The 23,886-nt window shown below is 41.7% G+C and overlaps 1 protein-coding gene across 7 annotated transcripts in view; it reads left to right on the forward strand.

The window, feature by feature from the left end:
* Positions 1–23,886, forward strand: part of RNF38 (ring finger protein 38) — an 81,183-nt gene that overhangs the window by 51,323 nt on the left and 5,974 nt on the right. For 2 of the 7 annotated variants that reach the window (XM_083593361.1, XM_083593360.1), the window contains exons 3-8: positions 15,802–15,995; positions 18,299–18,509; positions 19,538–19,705; positions 20,313–20,483; positions 21,902–22,063; positions 22,728–22,834. In XM_083593361.1, the coding sequence (XP_083449487.1) occupies positions 15,802–15,995; positions 18,299–18,509; positions 19,538–19,705; positions 20,313–20,483; positions 21,902–22,063; positions 22,728–22,834 (1,013 nt within the window). Of the gene's footprint in view, positions 1–7,243; positions 7,357–7,399; positions 7,682–8,906; positions 8,973–15,801; positions 15,996–18,298; positions 18,510–19,537; positions 19,706–20,312; positions 20,484–21,901; positions 22,064–22,727; positions 22,835–23,886 lie in introns of those variants that run through there. The other 5 variants (XM_083593362.1, XM_083593363.1, XM_083593364.1 and 2 more) reach the window with 5 other exon arrangements.

Consider the following 23,886-nt stretch of genomic DNA (forward strand, 5'->3'; position numbering starts at 1 on the left):
CTTATTTTGTGGTGTTTACCAACTTTGCCCTTTAATATTTTAAGTTCTGGTTTTTATAGCCACCTCTTCATCCCTATCCTTTCTATTTCCATGACAACTCTGAAGACCTTCTATTGTGGCACCTTGATTTGAGTGTGCTCCAGTGAGTTTCATTGTTGTACCTTACTCTAATTCTGTGCTTTCCCCAAAAAGTTTTTACTTTTTAGTTGATATTTTAGAGCCTCTTATTAGCATGGGACTGATTGAAGGATTATTAATATTGATTTCTTGGTAAAAGGTGCCTAGTTTTAATTATGATATTACTTGGGACCTATTTCTCTCAAGGATAGTTTTGTGGCTCTGTTGTTACTTTATCAAAGTCAACCAAACTGCCCATTTTAATTTGGATTAGTGAGGCCCAGTGCTTCAAGCAAGCTCTTGGAAGATTTATTGAACTATAAGTTAATATAAGTATTGTTTGGAACTTTCCCCTGATATTTAGGAGGAAAACAGCACTATCTGGAAATTGAAATGTGTCACTGCCTAAATATTTTCCACACTTAAAATACTTTACTTTGATTCAGGAAGGAGCACAGTCAGTATGATTTAAGAAATCCTATAATCTAGCTTCCAGTAGTGATAGTTTTTTCTTTTCTTGCATTCTTCTGATGTATGATTCCTAAAACTACAGGATAGGTTGAAGAAGAACTTTTCTAAAACGGATTTTGTGTTTTTGTTAATGTACCCCTTCAAAGCTTGCAAAGGGAGGGGAGACTGCTTGGGGGTCTTTGACAAAAGGCTTGGGAAATGAGCATCTCTCCTAACAACTGTAGCTTCCAGCACTGTGTATATTCACTTGACTTAAGAGTTCTGACATTTCAGCACAGTACAGAACTGAACTATTATTGCTCCATAAAATAACTTGGAACCTGTAAATGAAAATACTGGTGTGCGTATCTTTTTAAAATTAAATGACATTTCTGTGCCAGAGAGGCAGGTTTCATTGCTTTCTAAAAGGCAAGGAAGTTGCAAAAATGCTGTTTAGTAATGTTCCCCGGAGGTAAGACCAGATAGGAAATAATTTTATAGGGCTAGTGAAACTGCATTTTGTGTATTTTTTTACATCAGGCAGAAGTAAGTGTATATCGCATATAAAAAAGAAATGTTGTCAGTGGTTGCATTATTCTGCTGTAACACACATACACTATATTTTATTTTAAAACATTTCTCAGCTGCTGTTTTGAAGCTTAAGGTGGTTTACACAATTAAAACAAAAATGAAAATACAGAATAGACAGCAACTGGGGTGGGCAGCGGGGAGAGCAAGCCAAAAGCCAAACAGAATAGATGTGCTTTACAACCCTTCCTAAAGGCTAATATGGAGTGGGAGCTACACCTCTTTGGGAGAGATCATGCCCATAGCATTGGGGAAAATGTATATTGATTGCTTCTAGCTGCAACAGTTTGCACTTCATGTGCAGAAGGAAGACAAAGCAGGGACTGATTAAATGACTGAAGATGGCATGGAGAGCTATCTAAACACAGAATCCAGATCAGACAAAATCAGTGTGCCTTTAAATCATTTAGTTCACAAAATGTTTTCCAGGAAACCCTGTGATTCTTTAGAAGCTCCTAAATGAGATCAGAAATGATGAGGTGACTTAGGAGATCATTTGCCTGCCCACCATCAGTCTTGTGTGTGTTATGCCATGCACTCAGTTGATCTTTGGTGATGCTGAGGCCTGAAAGATATGTCAGCTGAGCATGCAACCTAGAACATGCCTTAGCGGGAAACTCATTGTGTAGAGTGGACTCTGAAAGTAAAGCATTCGAAAGCGTTGAAAAACCACAGGCACAACTTTACAGCTGAAAAACTATACAAAAAACTCCTCCTCGACATTCTTCAGTGTTCCCCGGCCCCAATGTATATTATCATCTTTTTATGTTTTTCCTTTTCTCTCAAACTGCTTCTTGCTACATTCCTTTTAGAGCTAGTTATTATTTTGGTCCTGTTAGACTGAAGCAAAAAGCGTGCTTTTAAAAAAGAAAGGCCTCCCTTTCTTTAGGCAGTGTTTTGTGACTGGCTACATAATTTGTTTGGGGCTGTTCTCTTGGAAGAAGGTATTGCTTCACTTTACCTCAGGATATGTACTCAGCAGATGCAGAGAAGAGGAAATGACGACAATATTTATTATTGGCATCTCTTATTTGCTTGCTGTCTATGAAATGTGAGAGAGACTTTTAAAAAAGGTTCAGGAGAAAAATAATGTTTTCAAATTGTTTATGATTATATAGAGCATTTCCTAATTAAGTCTTTTTTTCTGTCTGCTGCATTTTCATTACTGAAGTTAGCCAAATTCAGCAACACCCCAGCAAGAAATACCTTGAGGTGTACATGTGTGGAAGAGTGATAAGGTTTTTTATTTCTTTATAATGGTGTAGCATCAGAAACAGGGCAAATGTGAGTGTTTGATGTTCCTCATGTGAATGTCATAGGCACTGATCAATAGGCGCCTTTAATACTAGTGCAATAGTAGTAAAATACCTTTGTCACAGATTTGAACTTGATAGGGCAAGTACAAATTTACCAATGAAACTGCTTGCTGAGATGGTGTAATGTGTGCATGCAAACATGTGCCTGCCTACCTGTAATCATCCACATCTGGAACAATCCTAAATATTTCTGAATGAATTATGAAAAATTACCAGTGGAACATGCCCCCATGCACTAGGTTGGTGTTTAATCAAGGGGAGAACTTCTCTGGCTTTTTCACACCACTGCCACAGTGCAGCAATGTCTGCTCTGATCTTCTTGACTTCTGGTCTTTCCCAGTCTATGCTATCCACTACAACTTATTTCCACCTGAACTAATATAGCTGCTTGTGGTTCCCATGGTGACTGGCAGTAGCATTAGATAATGCCATGTTCTGTTGCAGCTGCCAACAAAAGCCAGGCTCCTATCCTGGTATTTTTGGCTTGCTCTCTGCTCTAGTGCTGGCTGCTATTATGAGGTATGCTTTGTGCCACATGTTTCAGCAGTTACATAAAACGTCCCAATTTTTTTAGGCGTATTAAAATTGCTACTGTAATTTTTGACTATTTGTGTGCCAGGTTTTCTCTTGTGGAATTACGGCAACAATTTTGATGTCCCTTTGACTTGAGTGAGTTGGTGGGGCAAAGAAGTATTTGTGTGTTTGTACATTTTCAATGCACAATCTTCTGTGGTTCATGGCTGGTAGAAGAGGTGGCCTCTCTTTTGGCAGGGAGGTGTTTCTGACAACTGCAAGGGCTCCACTGCCATGGAGGCTTCGGCTTTGCCCAGGCAGGTGGAAGCCTACTGATGGCAATAGGAAGTGTGGGCAGGCAACCAAAAGCGTATCTAGGCTCCTTTGCATCCTTGGCAAGGAGCTGTATTGGCACCTCTGAAGCCAGGAGAGACCATGGACAAGAAACTAAAAAAAAAGGTTGTTTTTTGTCTATTGCACTCCACCAGTCACTTCCTCTGTGGGCATTGGGGCTGGCTCCGCTCTGCTCCGCCCCCCTATCCTCCTCCATTGGTCTATCTGCTTTCCTGCCTTCCTGTGGTGGCCCATGCCAGCAGCCAGATTCCTGGAAGAGTCTGCGTTCCTTGCCTGGCCACTCAGAGAAGCAGAGGAGTGGCCCCAGAACACACAGGTGGGTGGACTCCTAGCCACTCCGAGCCAGAGTAGAAAGGCACAATTTATGTGCCTGCTTGGGCCCTTAGTGGGGGCCAACCTAACCAATCACTACGTATGCTCCTGCCAAAGCCCCATGGATCCATGAAGCTGTGAAAGAAAGAAAGAAAGAAAGAAAGAAAGAAAGAAAGAAAGAAAGAAAGATCAGAGCAACCACCACCCACCATTTTTTGCCCTCACTGGTGTGAGCCAGAAGGGCTTGGGATGTTGTGGTGGATCTGCTGCTCTGCCTCTCCCCAGTCCCAATTACGGTTGTAATCGAAACGTATAATTTCAAAACTCTGTGGTCTTAGTTAAAGATACAATATATATGATTCTTGGTTTGTTTTTTTGGAGCAATGTTGAACAAATCTGTTATTTTGTAATGTTTGAGTGCTCAGTCTTTTGACCTATTCTATGTCTATATACGTTTTCATTCTATTGAAATCAAGAGAAACATCCAAGCCTTTAAGTCAAATTGGGCAACTTGCTTTAAAAAAATCTATCCCCTTTCAACTCCCCCATTGTGTGGTGGTGGTGTTGTTTGCACTTCACTGCTTTCGATCTGTCATCAGCCTTGTATCCTCATGAGTTTTGTATTGGTGCCTCTCTTGGAGGGGGCAGCCACAGCCACCACTACTTATTTGCATAAAATAATGTCACTGTGAAAATTGCTGATTAAAAATTGCTGATTAATTAGCCTTCAGGTTGAGCTTTAAAAATGCAGCTGGGAAGCAAATACAGCAGCCAAAGTACTTCGAAAAATAGACAGGCATACTATTGTCAGCCAAAGTGATTGGTTGGTCCTAGCTTAGTGGAAGAAAGTATTGCAGGAAGGGAAATGGAAAAGTATATTTCTCTTCTCTTCAGTCTGACTCCTCTCTTTTTATAAGACCCTGCATGAAAGTGGCCTCCCTAACTCTCCCCCTCCCCTGGCTCACATGGGACCAGCGCAGATAGTTGGGCCTGGTGTATTGTATATTTTGATTTTAGCCGTCCTAGCTGGGGAGGGCAGGGTATAAATAATTTTTTTAAAAATTATTCTCCTGTGATTTTACTAGTACCCTCATTTTTTTAGTCAAATGTGGCTGTGTTGAATTATTATTTTTTCAGTTGGCCATTTATATGTATATTTAATTTAATAGCACGATGGTAATGGCTCCCAGTTGGTTTGACAGCACTTATATGTTACACCAGGTCTTGGGCACCACTCAAGCTGAAATCCAAGTTGTCGCCCCTCAGGTCAGTACCAGGACCGCTGTTCTAGGGCACAGTCACTTAAGATATCTAGAAATTTTTATCTTAGTTAGGGTTGGAACACATATGTTGCCAGCCCATGTGAAGCTAGTTAAAGGCTCCCATTACTACAACATTTCCTCTTTTGGATGCTTCATTGATTTCAGCTTTCATCTCAAAATCTCTGAGCATTTTGATCAGGAGGATGATAGCATGTTCACATTAATAATTTTTTGGGACCTGGTATCACTACCCACAACGCCAGCTCCCTCGGCCTATAGAGCAAGATGTGGGCCGCAACCCCAGAGTCGTCCGCAACTGGACCTAACGGTCAGGGGTACCTTTAGCTTTTATCACTACCCACAACAATTTTATGGAGGAATCTTCCCCTTTTAGAATTTCTGGCTTACTAGCCTTAGTGTCCTTTCTGACATACAGAGCAACAGCACCTCCAGTGAGTCCTTTATGCAGAGTTCTCTCCATTCTACCAGATTTCTGTTGTGCCCATTATATTAATGTTGTCCTATAAGACCAGATGCTCCCATTTACCTATCATGGCTCTGTTGGTTCTTGGGTTCACAGATGAAAGCCAGTCTATGATCATGTAACACCACCCATTCCCCCCCTCTACCCTATTTATAATAGGTTAGAACTCATAAAAGCATCAACAATAGCATCTAATTTAAAGAGTAAAATACTTTTAAATGTGACTGTTGGGTTTTTTTCCCCAATCTATGGTTCTTAGATTGGTTATTGTTTTGTAGAATGAACCTTAAAGCCTGTTGGAATCGCTATTGGCCGTACAGTATTACCCTAGTGTCTTTCTGATGCACCTACCCAACAAGGGAAAGTGTCTCTTTCAAGATAACTTTTTGAAAGGAAAAAAAATCGCTTTGGGAATCTTTGCCTGTCAAAATATGGTGCTAGGCTTAGCAACAGTTACTAATCTAGGTCCACACAATGAGGAAATAAATTCTGAAATTGGCCTGCCACATCTAGATAGTAATTACTATAAAAGCAGATAGTTTCTTTGCCTTCCCATTAAGACAGTTTGCCCTATGTTTATTTAATCAGTTGCCTAATCAGATTGGTAGGATGTTCTGGTGTTTTGAAGGGACAATGGGCATGAGGCAGGTTTTGGGGGGCTAAGCAGAGCTGGGGGTTTGCTCTCTTGAATTCTGGATTTATCACTCTAAGCAGCTCTCATTGTCGCACTGTCAAGGTCTCTCTTTCTCTCTATCCCTCCTTTCATATTTACTGTAAAGACTGAGAATTACCGTGTACTACTGCACTATAGCCTTTTTAAAATTCGGTTTTTGAAACTTAAGGCAGGGTTTAGCGCTCCCTCTGTTTAGATTTCAACCCTCGCCTCGCAAGGCAAAAGGTTCATGTACTCTGGTTCTATGTTTCCAGTCATCTGCCTCCTGCCTGCTAAGAAAACAGGCCACAAAGGAAGCAGCCCTCGCTATTCGTCTTCCAGCAGCTGTTAACTCAAAGCTATGCTGCTGTAGTTAAAGCCATGGTTTTCCCAGTAGTGATGTATGGAAGTGAGAGCTGGACCATAAAGAAGGCTGATCGCCGAAGAATTGATGCTTTTGAATTATGGTGCTGGAGGAGACTCTTAAGAGTCCCATGGACTGCAAGAAGATCAAACCTCTCCATTCTTAAGGAAATCAGCCCTGAGTGCACCCTGGAAGGACAGATCGTGAACCTGAGGCTCCAATACTTTGGCCACCTCATGAGAAGAGAAGACTACCTGGAAAAGACCCTGATGTTGGGAAAGATGGAGGGCACAAGGAGAAGGGGATGACAGAGGACGAGATGGTTGGACAGTGTTCTCAAAGCTACCAGCATGAGTTTGACCAAACTGCGGAAGGCAGTGGAAGACAGGAGTGCCTGGCGTGCTCTGGTCCAGGGGGTCACGAAGAGTCGGACAGGACTAAACGACTAAACAACAACAGCATACTGCTGTCGACCTGGGGGCTCCATCTGGAAGAAGGAGAACTGCTGTACTCGCAGCCCAGGCAGAAGGTGGGCCTAGCAGGGAACTGGTGCGAGGAGGCGGCAGCTACAAATTGAAACTAAAAAGCGGCCTCGGCTCCGCCTCCCTTAAAGGAAATCTCCGATCCAGGAAGGGCTGTTCTGTAACCACGTGCGCAGGCGCCGCAAAAAACCCCAACTTGTTATGTGTTGTTGTTTTTTCTACATACAGCGCGTGCGTGTCGCCGCCGCCTGCGTCATCGCGTTGACGTAAAGCAGACCTACCCTGTGCGGTGGTCTCCGCGTAACTGAGCTAAAACAAAGGAAGACGCGGGGGGGGGGAGGGAGAGGGAAAAAAGGAGGCGGAGCCCGAGGGCTCGCGGGCGGGCTGGGCAGCTTGGCAACCGCGATTGGTAAGCCGGGAAGTCAATTCAGGTGACGTCACTGTATCCCTGCTGGCCGAATGGTAGGTGGAGGGGCTCCAGAGGGAGGGGGCGGGGCTGGAGCATCATGGAGCGCGGCGGCGGAGGTGGCGGCGGCGGCGGCGGGAGGAGGGGACGGCTCCGGGAGTGCTGGCGGCGGCGGCGCCGCGGCGGCCGGGTCCTCCCTGCTTGTGATGGGCGGATGGAGTCCCGCTGATTATCCCGGAAGCCATTGCAGGGGGCGGAGGAGGAGGAGGAGGTGGTGCTGGTGTGGAGGGGAGCCCGGGCCTGCTGCTGCTGCTGCTGCTGCCAGCGGTGGCCGCCGCCGCCGCCTCCAGACCGGAGGAGTTTCCTGCTGGCTCCGCTCAGGTATACACCTCTGCCTGCGTGGGGAGAGCGAGAAATCTGGGATCGGTTTATCTCTGTCCCCTCCCGCCCCCAGTTCGGCTCCATTCCATCAGGCTTTGCCCTTCCTGGCTTACAGGCTGATCCGGGAAGGGATGATACGCTCTTTTCCGAAACAATCCCGGCTGAGGGGAGCTGTCTGCAAGACGCTGCTAACCTCTGAGGGGCTTTCCCGCCTGATGCACGGGTGGGCGGCTGACACGTTTACCCATAGGTAAATTAGCAAAAGGAAGGAACAGCAAAAATGGGACGCGCTGGATCCAAAATTGCACTATGAATAAAGGGCGTCAGGACCCACTGAAAGCAGTGGCCCCAAATGGCTGTGGGGAGGGGGGGTGCTTGCTTTTATCCCCACCACCACTTTCCCGAGTGGAAAACGAGTCTTGCCCCTTGTGTCTCCTACCCATCTCTCAACAACCCTCTATTGTGCATTGTTATGTGTTTGCAGAGGGCATATTGATTTTTAAATGAAACACCCTATCCATTTGCCTTTGTTTTAATTTATATATTATTTAAAATGTAAATGAGCAGAGTGTTTTATAGGGCAATTTAATTAGCACACCCCCTTCCTTGCCCTATGGAACTTGTCATCTGCTCAAGCAGGGGGGGAGGAGGCAAGGAAAACTGCACTGTTGTGCTTACCTTTTAGTTGTAGGTGACTTCTGAGGGAGAAGTGAATTGCTTAGAAGTTAACCCAGTCATCTTTCTTTCTTTTTTTGGAACAGATTTCCTATAAATTGACCAAATATAGATAATCGTGTTACTAAAAGAGTTTGTACAAAGGAGCATGGCAAACTAAGCCACAGTGGCCACATATGGGGTAGTGTAGTAAATCATTAGAATCAGTATTTGCTAGTGCTGAATGATGCTTATAATATAGCTGCAAAACATTTTTCCTAGTATTGTGTCACAAGAGATTTTGTTAGTGCTGTAGGGATATCCTTTTATATAAATGAGTTTATTCTAATTACTGTTATATCCTCCATTCTTTACTCCACCTCCCCAAAGTTGTTGCTGGTATTTTCAAGTGCTTTGGGAATAAACATGTAAAGAATTAAGTGTGGTGAGATGTTTTTTGTGAAGAATTTGGGATTAATGCACCCTTCACATTTGTTAACTTGTTCTACCTTTTTAGTAGCAGTTTTAGTCCAGGTACAAAAAGCATTTATATGTTGTTCTTCTGAAATAGGTGGAGTGGACAGAGAAAACATTGGAAGGGAGAGGAAAAAGTGTTCAGTGAAGAATGAAAAGAAAGGTTGGTGTGACAGCAGTGTAAGGAATTGTATGACAGTGTCTACATGGATTATTGAAAAGCTATACAATTTCTTTAATTGCATACTTAGCAGTTTTCCTGAAGACACATTGCATACTTGTGTAAAATTAGTCCACTTGTTTCCATAGTTGTGCATGATTAGTGTAGATAGTACTTGTAGGGCAGATCTGGGGGTTTACATTTTGGTAAACAGGAGTGTTTGCCATTCTTTCAAGAATGGTGTCAATGTGAGTTGTGCAGTTTCTCTTACATCGTATGGTTAAAAAAATATTTCAAAATTACCTTTGGGAGAGAGGCGGGGGACTATGGCCCTGTTAATTCTCCTTGATATCTCAGTTGCTTTCAATACTTTTGAGCATGGCATTCTTCTGGAGTGGTTGTCCAAATTAGGAGTGCGCTGCACCACTCTTTGTTGTTCCATTTCTGCTTTGATGGTCATTCTCCAAAAGTGGTGCTTGGGGAATATTTTTTGGCCCCATGGAGCCTTCAGTGTGGGGTTCTGCAGTGTTTGATTTTACTCCTGGGCTGTTCAACATCTACGTGAAACTGCTGAGCGAGGATCATCTGGACTTTTGGGAGTGCATAGTCAGCAATGTGCTGATGACACACAGCTTTCCCTTTTCTTTTGCATGTGCAGGTGTGGCAGTGGATGTGCTAGGTTGATACCTTGCCTCAGTAAAGGGCAGGATGAGAGCCAATAATCTGAAGCTTAATCCAGACACAACTGAGGCACTGTTAGTGTGTGGTTCCCAAGACTGGATAGGTGGGGTGTGGCATAATCTGGATGACATTGCGTTCTCTCTGAAGGAGGAGCAGGTACCTAGCTTGGAGGTACTTTTGGATCAATTACTGTCACTTGAGACTGAAGTGCTTTCAGTGATGTGGAATGCCTTCCATAAGTTTGTCTCGTGGTCCAGATGAACCCTCATCTGGACAGGGACAGCCTAACTTCTGTTGTCTACACTCTGGTAACTTCAAGTTTAGACTATTGCAATGTGTTGCATATATACACTAAGTCTGTACACTTATATATACTTTACCTTTTACCTATACACTAGGTCACTCTTTGAAGTATATTGTGGGCCATGGTGAGATAAACGGTTGCTTTTCTGTTCTATATGCATTGTTTTGTTGTTTAAAATGCTTACATGCAAGTCCTTGCACCTGGAAAGAAATTCTAAATGAGTAGAAATAAACGTGTACACTAAATATGTGTACATAAAAATATATTTGTGAGGAAGAGAGGTTATTTGAGAGGCTTAATAACTTTAGATATCCAGAACTCTCTTTAAAAGCTTATGAACTGCTGAACCTATAAAAAAGCATTTGTTGTATCCAGTGGTTCACCGTCCCCTCTGCGGTCTTCCCATTCCATCCCCCTCTGTCTGGAGCCTCATGCAAGACATACCTGTGCAAATTTAGCCAATCCACCACCACCACCCCACTTCATGATGGAGCCCATTCTGTTCAGAGGAGTCCTCAAAGAAGGAGGGGAGAGAAAGATTGGTTCTGTGAGGAGTCTTCCATTCACACAATTGTTGGATACAACCCCATGTAATTAAGAACATGTTGGGATTTTAACTAAAACATTTTTTTTCTGTACTTGGGGATGTATAACCACCTCCAACAAATATTTTTGTTCATTCTTTTTTGAACCACCACTAATTGTTTGGGGTATCTTCATCTGTGAAAAACTTAATTCAAAACAACCTGGCACCCATGTCAGATCTGTGCAGTTCACATATATCCTGATAACTGCCTGACCTATATACATCTGAAGACCTGGAAACTAGCTATTTGAAGAGTTTGACTCCTATTGTATTTATCCAATATTATAACAGAATAAAAGGCTGTATTAAGTGAAGTCCTGTGGGTGTAAGAACATCTCTCTTTTCTTTGTGTGGCCTTGCACATACCGTCAAATCTGTTCTGGGGGTTCCCCAACCCTCCAGAGCAGGGATGTTGTTTTTTGGAGGGCACACAAGGAGATGGAGAGGAGGAACTGTTACGCAGGTACTGTGTTGGATGCAGTATTACATTTTTCAGTCAATTTGAGCTGTACAGATTAACGGACTACAGTAAATTATTGGAGGGATGTTTTATTGCACTGTTCTTGCATTTGAAAACAAAAACTGTATCTCCTCAAATGTTTTTATTTTCTCACGCTTCCCAATCACAACTTTTTCATAAACAAGTAAAATACGTTAGATATGCCAGAATGATATATATCTGGAGACTGGTTGAGTAACACATAACCTTTAAGCTATGAAAGAACTCCTAGGTGGCCAACTTTAATTGCATTTAGACAAGCCCCAGCCAGAGGAAAACATAAAATTGAATGTGTAAATTAGAGTGATCATACCATTCTGTTGCTGAAGCTTAAGACATCTTGCCAGAAAGATCTAACCAATGATCAATACCATAATATGTGAGCTTTTCTAGTGCCATATCTCCTGTATTTCTAAGATGAAATCACTTTAGGGAAGAAACTGACTGGTGCCTAATGTGTTTTGTGGCAGCCTTAATCTGATATCTAAAGTTGACAGTTTCTTTAAAGTTTGATTTATAAATAAATAAATAAAATTATTTAAATTGCTAAGAAAAATCAATTTTCTAGTGATTTACTATTTCCTGAACAAGGTTGCTATAAGTACTGGTTTGCAGCTAAATCGAGTTCCAAAAACAACGTAGAAGTATAATCCAAAATCTTTTGAACATATAGTCCATGTACCTTTGAAGAATTACCTTATTTGAGACATTTTGAAGTCATACAAGGACACTACACAAGATGCCTTACTGTAATATTTCAAATAGGATTGCCACGTAAGGAGGATCTAAGACAGCACGAGCATCTGGACCAAAAATAATTCTTAAACAAATGCTGCAGCTGCATATATTGTCACAAGTATTCTGGCTCTAAGGATTGCTGTTGATGATAAAGTTGGAAAAATGTCCTTGTGGCCCACTAAATCGCAGCATATAACCAAGGTGGTTCTGTTTTATGGTTTCCTCCCACATAGGAAATCTGAATTAGACCAATTGGGGGGTGGGATTAGATATGGAACAATTGCTTGTTTATGTTACTGATTTAAAAGTATTTAATGATGAAATGTTTGGGCTACATGGGGCTGCCTTTTTAAAGGTATTCTGGAAACCGATTGGTTCCAACATACAATCACCAGTTGCTAGTAGGGGCAAGGAGGTTTGATGTATGTTATAAAAATTCTGCATCAGTTACATTGGTTGCCACTATGTTTCCAAAATTAATTTTAAATTACTTATGCTACCCTTTTAAAGTCCCCAAAGGCCTAGAAACAGTGTAAAAAGGACCAACTGCACACACATGAACCTACCCAGACTGAGCTTCAGAGGCCCTGCTGTCTGTTCCATACCTAGTGAAGGTTAGGTTGGCAGGTGAAAGAGAGACAACCTTTGAATTGGTGACTGCGCTATGAAAGTCTTTTCCCCAAGTGCTCCATCAAGCTCTCTTTAGGTACATGTTTATATTCTGAAACACCACTATGGGGTGCTTTTATGTTGATTTTATACCTAATCCTGCTGTTTTTAGATTTTGTGTTTATATGTCTGAAATATTAATTGTTCTTATTTTAACAAATAATTGATGATAAAATTGCTGCTTTGGAAACATACAAAAAAGTTGTAAAGCCTGCAAATTATTTAGATGTGCTACTTTCATATGTGGTGTGGTCTAAATTGCAAAATATTCTGTTTGGGCCTATGGGGTGCAAAAATGGATGTCCTGAACCTGCACAAATCTGTAGAGGTATCATTTCATATATGCTGCTATTTATATGGATTCCAGAGATATAAGGAGATTTTAAAAACCTTTTGCAATAAATTGAACATGTAGGTTAATAAAGCACAATCTGCATAAAATTATAACTTGTATTGATCTTTATTCTTGCAATCAGTAATTTCTTGATCAGATCTAATTTGGCTTCTAAGGAGTTCTGATTTCTAGTGTAAAGGAGACAGCTTTTCTGAGTTTTATGGTGGTATTTTGAGTAATCCCAGTTCCTAAATACGCAGAATTTCTAGTTTAATATTTGGTGCACCTTCTTAGGTAACGTACTAGAGAAAAAGAAATAGAAGGAATTATGTTTAAGGTTTTTCCAGTACCAGTAGTAAGGAGGTAATACCTGGCACAGAATGAAAACATGACAATTTGGTGGCTGAAGAAAGAGTTGCTTTATCTCCTGTCTTCCTGCTACTTTTTTCTCCTCCTTGTATGTGTCATGCATGCACACACACGCTTTTTATAATATTTTGGCATATGCTGGCTGTTTTTCATACAATGATAGAGGTGGGCCACATTTTTAGAAGTCAGTATATATAGGGATAGATGCTTCAATGGGTAGCTGGGAGAAGCTGAAGTTAGAAGACAGTGTGTGTGGTGTAGCATTTATGCCACAAAGCATTGCATAATTGCCATATTTTTCTGTTAATAAAGCAAGCATTTCTTTCTTAATTATTATAAAGTCTCTAAAATCTATAGAATCAAAATATTCACAAATAAGATGGATTTCATCAAGGGGTAGGGTGCAGCACAAGGGAAGCAAGAGTGCATTTTTGCTGCAACGTCTTTTCTGGTGATGCAATTATTCGTGTATATTAAGTCTTCATGGAGAAAGTTGTTGACCTAGAGCACTTACTGTGCCATTACTAACTCAATATTAGTTTGAGTAAGCATTGTGTTCACACCAGTGTTCGGAAATGACTTGAGGGAGGCGGGTGGATAGGGTGTGCAGTTCTGGTTGAAAATATTGCACTCTAAAGGCTAATTTCTTTTTGGCTTGACAGTATTGAAAATATTTAATAGGGGGCTGCAGCCATAGAAGTAAGGCATTGTTTGTGTCCTTGTAGGGAGTAGGGAAGCACAACCAAGGGCATAAGTAGGACTGGATTGTTTGACTTTTATAGTATCTGCTGCACTATCAGGCAGTTGGGTGACCCAAGAGGGGAGCTCCAGCCTGGAGAGTGAGAGAGACAACTTTGTGATCAAGATGACACGAGTCTTGGGCAATCTGTGTGTTTCTTAGCCCTTCTGCCTTCACCAAACATCTCTCCACTCTTGTGTCAAAATCTCCTGTTGCTTGTTAGTCCCCATTACCATTTTTGCAGTCTTCTCATCACTTTGAGGGTGGTCTCACAAAGCCAGTATGTGAAAAACGAGGGGGAAAGTTGTGGACCCAAGTGCTGATTTGCACGTAACAGGATGCCAGCACTCTGCTTTCTTTCCTTCTGGCACAACAGAGGGGTTGGCATTGATTTGAGAAGTGTGCACCAGGATACTTGTTCCCAGAAAGCCAAAGTTTATTTAATTGTAGCTTTCCGTTAATTTGTGAACAGCTCAGTTTTGACACCTAGACAGTATGAACCACAGAGCTGGAAATTCTTGGGCAACCAGGAACTTGAAGTGGTATCTGAGCTGTCCCAGTAGAGGAGTGTTTGCAATAGCATATATGAAACTTGAGCATTTTCTCATGCTTTGATAAAGTAGACAAGTCAGTAGTCACCCAGCTTATCAAATTTGCAGCATGGGCCTTGCCCACCCCTTTCAATTGCCTTTTCCCAACGATAGATAGATAGATAGATAGATAGATAGATAGATAGATAGATAGGGGAACTGTTACTGTAACTATCCGCAGGTCAGGATGCAACCCATTTGTGGGTCTCGGCCCCACTAGTATTTATTTATTTGTTTGTTTGTTTGTTGCCCAGCCTTTACTCTAAGGTCCTAGGGTGGGTGACAGCATCAAAACACAATATTAAAAACAGTTTATAACAAGTTACAATCATCAAAATAAGGTGGGTCCTAAAAATATACACCCCAAGTTTCAAAAGCCAGGGTTAAAGAGGTGTGTCTTCAGCTGTCTGCAAAAGCTGTGTAATGAAGGAGCCAGATGGACCTCTGTGGGGAGTGAGTTCCACAGCTTGTTGGCCACCACAGAGAATGCCCTCTCCTAGGCTGCCAGCCCCCAAGCCTCTGACGGAGGAGGAGGAACTACCGAGGGCTGCCTCTTCTAATCTCAGCAACCAAGAGGGTCTGTAGGGGAGGGGTGGTCTTTCGGATTCGGGGGCCTAGTTGAATATGAATAAGGGCTGTATTAATGGCATCCCACATAGTCACACATAGTCATCATTTACAGGTACATAACTGTATATTAACCTAAAGGTGGGTAGTGTTCTGTTTCCATAATTTGTGTACTGTATTTGTCTTTTAAGCTGCACTGACCTGAAACATAATATCTTTCAGATAAATGAAAACTAAATATATACATCTTAGATGCTGTAAATACTATATGTATTGGAAAGGTAACTGTAAAAAAGCTATCAAAGCTAGCTCAGCAGACCAAAATTTGGCTGCAGTGTAAATCACATACCTAGTGGGTGGTGAGTGCATTTGTTGAGCTGCAACTCCATCTGTCTGTAGCTCCTTTAAGAATTCACAAACCTAGAGCCTATTGACATGAAAGTTGTGCTTAAGCAAGCATATTTCAAAATGGGTATACCATAACCCTTATTCCCTTATAACAGTTCTCAGTTTGTACTCTGTTCTCTTCATTTCCCCCAGACATACGAGAAAAAGTTTAGAGAGAATATGAGCAATAAACTACAATATTTCCGAAGTTGTGAAACATCTAGACATTTAATCTCCGATTTGTTCTTTGGAAATGTGTAATGCCTAGTTAATTTTTATTTTTTTTCGGAAACGGTTGTTCTAATAAATGGCGTTCTAAGTTACCCATTACTGTTTGATTTATTTATTTTGTTACTCCTTGCCCCGCAGAGTGAAGATAGTCCAAGTCCCAAGAGACAGCGCCTTTCTCATTCAGTCTTTGACTACACAGCAGCATCACCAGCCCCATCACCGCCAATGCGACCATGGGAGATGACATCAAATAGGCAGCCTCCTTCCGCTCGACCAAGCCAACATCACTTCTCAGGGGAACGATGCAACACACCTGCACGCAACAGAAGGAGGCAAGTATAATAGATGGACAATGGCTGTTAAGTCAGCCTTCCTGACTGAGCATTGGAGCTGCTTACATATCAAGCTCTTAATTGAACAGCTGTTTTCTGAGCTATCAAGTTTTATTACTATTAGAGTTAATTAAATAGTTATTTAAGGAGGTAGTGGTGTGTCTACTCTCCAGGTGTACATGTTTGTGGGTGATAGTGTCCTGGAAGTCATGAGAACTTCACCAAGAATGTAGTGTTTTGTATTGCGGACAAGCGAGTCTTATCGCCTTATTGTACTGGTATTGTGAGAACTGATGCCTACTACTTAGTAAATAGAAGCTTCTTCTTTTTGATTTTTGACTGCCCGTGTTTAGTTATATCTAGTTATATCAAGGAATGCATTGTGTTTCCCACCCATCCCTTGTCTTCACAATAGAAATGAGGAGCGTTAGGCTTAACAATTGCACCAAATCACCTAAGAAGCTTGACAGAGATGCCAACTGCAAAATAAACCTGAACAAAACTCCAAAGGAATATACCATGTCCGGCTGCTCTTAGTAGTATTAACTTATTTTGTTGTGGTGTGAGTCGTGAACTTCATGGAGCTAAAATTGTACTGTTTCCAGGAGCATACAAATGATTGTCTCCTAATTTTTTCTTAAAATGCATTATTATTATTATTTATTATTTTGCTTAATGACTGGAGACAAAACTGAGGACATCTTTACAGCATTTGCTATAAAGACTGATGAAAATGGATATTCTTTGTAGGGCTTCCAGTAATGGGTTTGACCAGGAGTTTTTTCACCTGTGTAGATTCCCTCCCTTCATGTTTGTGTCTCATCCTTTTTCCAAGGAGCTCAGTATAGCATACATATGAATTATTCATTTATTGCCACAACCCTTTGATGTAGGTTTAGGCTGAGAAATAGCAACTGGGCCAAGGTCATTCCGTGAATTCAAAGATGATCAAGGAATTGAACCCGCATCTCCATGATCAAAGCCCACCATTTTAAGAATGATCCTGTGGTAGAAGCAGTTTTAGATTGCCCCAGGCTGACTTTTCCTTGCACTGTAATGGGCTTAAAAGATTACATGAAATCTATCCTTCGCTGAGCTCATGTCATGTCCTACAGCATTGGTGAGGTTTCATGCAACTGTTGTGTCTTTGATGTGAAAGCCAGTCTTGGGCTGACCAATAACTGACTATCACTGTGGTTTATGATATATTTATATGGTGGTTTTAGGATGAATCTCACAAAATGGCTTACATGAAAATAAGCATCAATTAAAGCCATATAATAAAACAGGAAAGAATAATACTTTTTTGAAAGCTAGATTTCTCCTCTGAAGAGAAGATGGTCCTTAGGTAGTCCGTCTTAATATTGGAGAAGGAAAGCTCACTGCAGCTGGAATTGGGGAGCTATGAGGAGAGGAAGAAAACAGTGAGAGGAAGTCTCAAAAAGAAGACTTTTAAAAGTCACGTGAATGAACCCAGAGCTTTGGAACACTTCTTGCTTGCCAATAAATTCCCCTTACCTACTACCAAGTTCTGCAAGAATATGCATTAAGATTGCAGTGTGGAAGAAAAACCACCACATTTACATGATGGTCACAGAAAAGTTTGTCACTTGGCAGCTGTCATCACAGGGAGGGTTAGTTACATAACTTCCAACTCATGTGATAAGTTCCGCTTGACCTTCATTACTGTTAACTCTGAATTTCAGGGAGAAAGGGGCTAGGTGATAGCTTTGGTATTTCTATTTGGTTGGAAACTACAGATGACTGTAATCCATATTTTCTTATAGCTGCCAAGTTTTTTTAAGCAGCTGCTGTTTCCCTTCTGGTATTCTGTTTACTTGATAAGGAAAATGATGTTAAGTGTTTACAGATCCATCTGATTTACATAAATTTTGGAATACAGAAAGAAAAGTACAAGTTTGAAGTTCATAGTCCATCCTTGAACAAAGGAGCTTCAGGGGGATTAACACTACATGTATTAATTGGCTTGCTAATGCCAGGACTTCTGTGTCATCAGCTACTGTTTGTGTGAATAGCCACTGTTAATTAAAGCCATTATTACTTATTTCTGCATTTCATATCCTTCTGACCTCTGATTATAATCCTTTCCCCTGCATACAGTCATGTGTGTATGTACTAGCGACTCAGATTAACACTTCATGCAGTTGATGGAATAGACTGTAGTCCAATAAAGCTTATGCCATAATAAATTTGTACGTCTTTAAGGGGCCACAAGATTCTTCCTTTAATCTAGAATGGAAAGGTGTGTAAAAAAAATCTTTGTCCAATTTGATTATTTGCAGCCCTCCCGTTAGACGCCAGAGAGCAAGAAGAGATCGATTATCTCGACATAATTCCATTAGTCAAGATGAGAACTACCATCTCCCCTACGGACAACAACAAGCAATAGAAGAACCCCGAGCCTTCCACCCTCCGAATGTATCTCCCCGTATGTTGCACCCAGCTGCTCATCCACCACAGCAAAATGCAGTGATGGTTGACATTCATGAACAGGTATTTGAAAGGATGGAGCAGTGTATTCCTAACTCCTGGTAGATAGGTTACACTTTGTGATTTAAAATTGGAGGTTACACTTCACTTGTGCACCAAAAATGTTTTTTATTTTCTAATTTATAAAGATGACACCCCTCACCTCACTGTTTTGGGTGTACTGCCTCTGAGGCTGGATAATGGTTTTCTGTTCAGTGGCTCTCAATGCAGACAGTCTAATCACAGCTGCTGCAGAGACATGGGGGCTGTTGCTGTAATAAAAGCCCTGCTTGATCAGGCCAAAGGCCCATCTAATCCAGCATTCTCACAGTGGCCAACCAGATGCCCGTGGGAAGACCATAAGCAGGACATAACCCAGTAACACACTCCCCCCCTCATGTTCCCTAACAATTGGTACCTAGAAGTATACATCCTCAATACTGAAGCTACTACACAGCTATCATGACTTACAGTCATTGAAAACCATAGCCTTCATGAATTTGTCTAATCTCTTTTTAAATCCCTGTTTGGCTAAAGGCCACACATCATCTTCACATTGAAGGTAGTTGTCTCTGACATTTCACACTATTCTGTTCCCATTGTCTGCAAGACAAATGCAGTCATGTGATTGCATGAATTCAGAGTGGCATGGAGAACAATAATTGGGCATCCCTGCTTTACAGAAAGAAGGGTACTGTGGGGGGGGAGGCAAAAGATGGTAACTCTTGCCATTCTCAATTGACTTGATTCAATTTTTAGAAGGTCAGTGGTGACTTGCACAATGGTGACTTGCACAATTTCACTATAGGTAGCCAGTTGACAGTATTTGTGAACAGTGTCCTAACCTGGTTACAGTGCATTTGTGGAAAACTGGAACTGGGTCATCTCGAATGTTTTCATATATTTTGTTTCTAAATCCTGTCTTTGTTGCGTTTTGAAATATTTACTAATAGTCTTTGTGCTGTGAAAGAAGAAAAGGGAAAAGTTGAGCATCCTTCTGAGGTTGGTAACTAAGCAGATCTGCTGAAAGCTCTTTGCGTTTTTCATTGCAGATCCACCAGGGCACAGTCCCTGTTTCATACACGGTGACCACGGTGGCACCACATGGGATTCCACTTTGCACAGGTCAGCACATACCAGCTTGCAACACACAGCAGGTCCCTGGGTGTTCCGTGGTTTTCAGTGGACAGCATCTCCCTGTCTGCAGTGTGCCTCCCCCAGTAAGTATCATCTTAATCTTAATTTCGAAAGCAAATGCTTCAAATGACTTTGGAGGTTGCAGAAGACCAAATGAATTTACTTAGAGCTGAATTTTCTCTATATTTACTTGAAAATCTCGTATTACTTAGGGTGGTTTGACTTCTGGTTAAGTGTAAAGACGATTTTAGCCTTCATATAAGAATACTTCATCAAGCTTTTATGTATACTCCACAAACTTTTAATTATTTTATTAGTAGAATTTTGTGGGGTGGAGGGGTTGGATGAGTGTTAACCCTCTGTGCTCTGTAATATAACTAGCACACTGAAACTCTTGAAAAAATCCTGGATTCTAAAACATAATCCCTTTCTATGCATTAAAAAAAATCTGAACCAAAGTAATCCAGATTTATGGTCCAAAGAGAGATGGAGCCTCATCCTCTGTGTTCAGATTTCAACAACTTCTGTCTTACTTTGCATAATTTATTTGTTTCTGCTAGGTGTGGAAAGGGTCCATCTTTTCCATGGGAACTCTGTTCGCTATAAATTGTGCTTTATTCTTAAGAATGTAATGAGGAATCAAATACTATGTGTTGCATAACGTTTGTGAATGTTTCTTTTCTTTTTCAGATGCTTCAGGCATGTTCTGTTCAACACTTACCAGTTCCATATGCGGCATTCCCACCTCTCATTTCTAGCGATCCGTTTCTTTTGCATCCTCCACACCTCTCCCCACATCATGCTCCACACCTGCCACCTCCAGGCCAGTTCGTTCCCTTTCAGACACAACAGTCACGGTCGGTAGGTATCTCTTTAAAAAAAACAACCCAAAAAAAAACCTTACTTCCTCTAGTAGTTGGTTCTGGAACAGTGAATTTAAGGTGGGATGCGTTGGTTGGCTGCCTGGAAAAGGAGTCAGCCAAAACTCATGAAGACTTTTGCAAATGAGAGCAAAGCTTCTAGTATAGAAATCTGTGAACTGCAAAATCTGATCTACAAGCTGAAAGCCGTAGCTGCTTTAATTTCCAGTCTGCCAGAAAAGCAGAAGCAAAATGGAATCTGAGTGTTTTCCAGCGCTAGTTTCAGAGAAACTGAACTACAGAGAAAAAAGATGGAGCTCTTACTATTTTGAATGGCCGTGTTCCTTTTTGAGCCTTAAGAGCATCTAGAGATTGAGAGCTTTTTTTGAAAGTTGGCATTTCATATTTGCAGTCCATGGTGTGTGTTAAATTTCTTTACATCCCATACTATTAACCATTGTTATATGGCACACATAGTATTTGAGAGGTTCAGATGGGCTTTTTCATCTCACTTGTGGAAAAACGTGATCTCCTGGTGCTTCCAAAAAGGTATTCGAACTGAAACTCAAAGCAGATCTGTAGGGGATTCTATAATTGTGAGACAGATGCTGATAATTTCTCTCTGAAGGAAAAGTGGGCTATGTAGAATGGAATGAATGATGATATAGTCCTCTCTGTCCTTCAGCAGAGCGAGTGCCTGTTCCTTATCATTTTAGTTTTTCCTATCATCCAGAAATAGAAAAGTACAACTAATTTGCTTGAGAAACTGCAAGGAGAGTTGATGTAGGACAGGGTTTCACAAAATGGGATTGCCTGACCCCCTGCTTTCCCAGGGAAGGGGCATTGCATGTGCATGTAATTGGTGGGTCACCCTGTAACATTAGAAATCTGATGATAAGTAACCTGATAGGCAACTCTTGAGTGGACTGAATGCGCAACAAGATGTGGCCTTCTCAGCCCCCAGGTTTAAAAGTGGAGGCTAGCACACACTCAAAAAAAACACCCGCTCTGAAAGCCTCAAGCTAAGGATGAAAAAGGTCATTTTGCATTCTAAGCAACCTGAGTGTCATCACTTCTAGATACAGATCCTGGAACAAGAACAAGTGAATGTTCTCAGTTATGTGGTAGCAGGAAAAAGTGGCACAAGATCATAACATTTGTACTGAAATAGGCAGCAGATATCTAATTACAGTTTGATAAATACTCAGAACGGAGTTATTAAGCATGAGAAATGTGAATTTCTGGCAAAATACACAGTGAAAACACACCAACTGAATAAAAGTCATCCTTCAGTGCAGTATGAATATACTTTTACTGTGTAGTATTGACTAGATAAAGTTTGACAAAGAACAATTTTTGGCAAATAACTGTGGTAAATTATGTTTCACAGTTGTTCATGGGTTTTTTTTTCTCCCGTAGCCTCTTCAAAGGATAGAGAACGAAGTAGAGTTGCTTGGAGACCATCTTCCTGTAGGTGGTTTCACCTATCCGCCTTCAGCCCACCCACCAACATTGCCTCCCTCAGCCCCACTACAGTTCTTAACGCATGACCCTTTGCACCAAGAGGTGTCCTTTGGAATAGTAAGTGATGGCTTTCAGCATTTTGCTGTGATTTTCACTACGCATTTATTTCACATTATGATTCTACTAGCATGTTCTGAATTGTTTCCTCGCCCCCTTTGAACATGCACATTTACTTATTTATTTACATTAACCTCAACATGTGCAACTGTTGTAAACAGAAAATATATGAGCCTTGGTTGGGTAGCGAAAGGCTCTCGTGGGTGGAAGGAAGGGAAGGAGATCCATGCCGATTTCCTATCTTCAAAGCAGCTACCTCTGTCCCCCCCCCAAAAAAAAAATCAGCTCCAGGGGGTTGGGGGGGAACCTCCAATACAGCGTGGGAGGAAGCATTGGGGCGCTGTGGAAACCAGCAGAACTAGCCCCCCACCCCCAGGAGTGCCCAATTTGCAGAAGAGGATTCTCTACTAAATTTGACTTGGTTTGTATTCCACAAGTGGAAAGAACCCTTCTTTTCATAGATCAGCAGGTCTGAATCCAACTCTAGAATTAGGACCAGTCTGTACAAGAGTTTTTCATCAAATTTTCAATAAGCCAGAAATGGAATTGTTTTGTCAAGGGAAGATTCACCGTGGTGAAAACACTTCTTAAATGTAAAAGTATGACTTTTCCAGTGCCACCGTGGGCTGATGGACTGCTGAAATTTCCCCCCTGTTTGCATTAGCCTTACCCGCCTTTCATGCCTCGAAGACTCACAGGACGCAGCAGATATCGATCTCAACAGCCAATACCGCCACCTCCTTACCATCCCAGCCTATTGCCATATGTGCTGTAAGTCTCTTTGTCTTTGTAGCTGTCCTTGGTAGCCTGGCTTTAGGATGGATAACACTGTTTTCTGAAAACAGCAGCCTAGAGTTCTCCCCCCAAAAGGGCACCCTCTTATTTGTAATTAGTGTGGATGCTGTAACATGATCCTAAGTGCTTCAAGTAAAGAGTGCAATCCTATGAGAAGTTCTCCTACCCATCCCCATTATGATGAACTGTGGCCTTACAAGAGCAGCACTGTGTTTTCATGCTGCTCACATTCATTGAAATGAATCATAGAATCATAGAGTTGGAAGAGACCACAAGGGCCATCGAGTCCAACCCCCTGCCAAGCAGGAAACACCATCAGAGCACTCCTGACATATGGTTGTCAAGCCTCTGCTTAAAGACCTCCAAAGAAGGAGACTCCACCACACTCCTTGGCAGCAAATTCCACTGTCAAACAGCTCTTACTGTCAGGAAGTTCTTCCTAATGTTTAGGTGGAATCTTCTTTCTGAGACTTGGAGAAGTTGCTAGCTCTGTTTCCCTCCTCTGTACCCTGCCACAAATGAGAGCAGTCCCTGCCTCTCAGCCAAACCCTCTGGTGTGCCAGAGGACTGAGAGGGTACAAGTAAACCAAGCCTTGGTTGTGGTACAATCTTCATATGAAGGATGTGGACTTTCCCTCTCAGATAAATTATTGTGGGCCAAACCATGTTTAAACAAGGCTTTTAAGTCCAGACCCAAGGCCAAACCATGGTTGAAAAACACCATGGTTTGTACGCCAACAATAAACCATGACTTCACATCATGCTTTGTTTCCAGAAAACAAAACATGGTTAGTTTTCCGGGTTAGCCAAACTGGACTTTGACTAAACAAACCATGGCTTGGCATTCTGTGTGAATCAGGCCACTGTATAAGCAGGTGGTGTTATATGTTTTAGAGTAGCTTCAGTGCTTCTGTAAGTGAACTTGTGACGGAGAAATGTTTTTCCTTCTGCTGCCCAATTCACAATTACTTAAAGCCTGCCTGTACCTTCTGAGGTGTACCAGGTACCCACAGGGGAAAGGGTCTTGA

Source organism: Podarcis filfolensis (assembly GCF_964270895.1).
Source record: "Podarcis filfolensis genome assembly, chromosome: 17".
Taxonomy (NCBI): Eukaryota; Metazoa; Chordata; class Lepidosauria; order Squamata; family Lacertidae; genus Podarcis; species Podarcis filfolensis.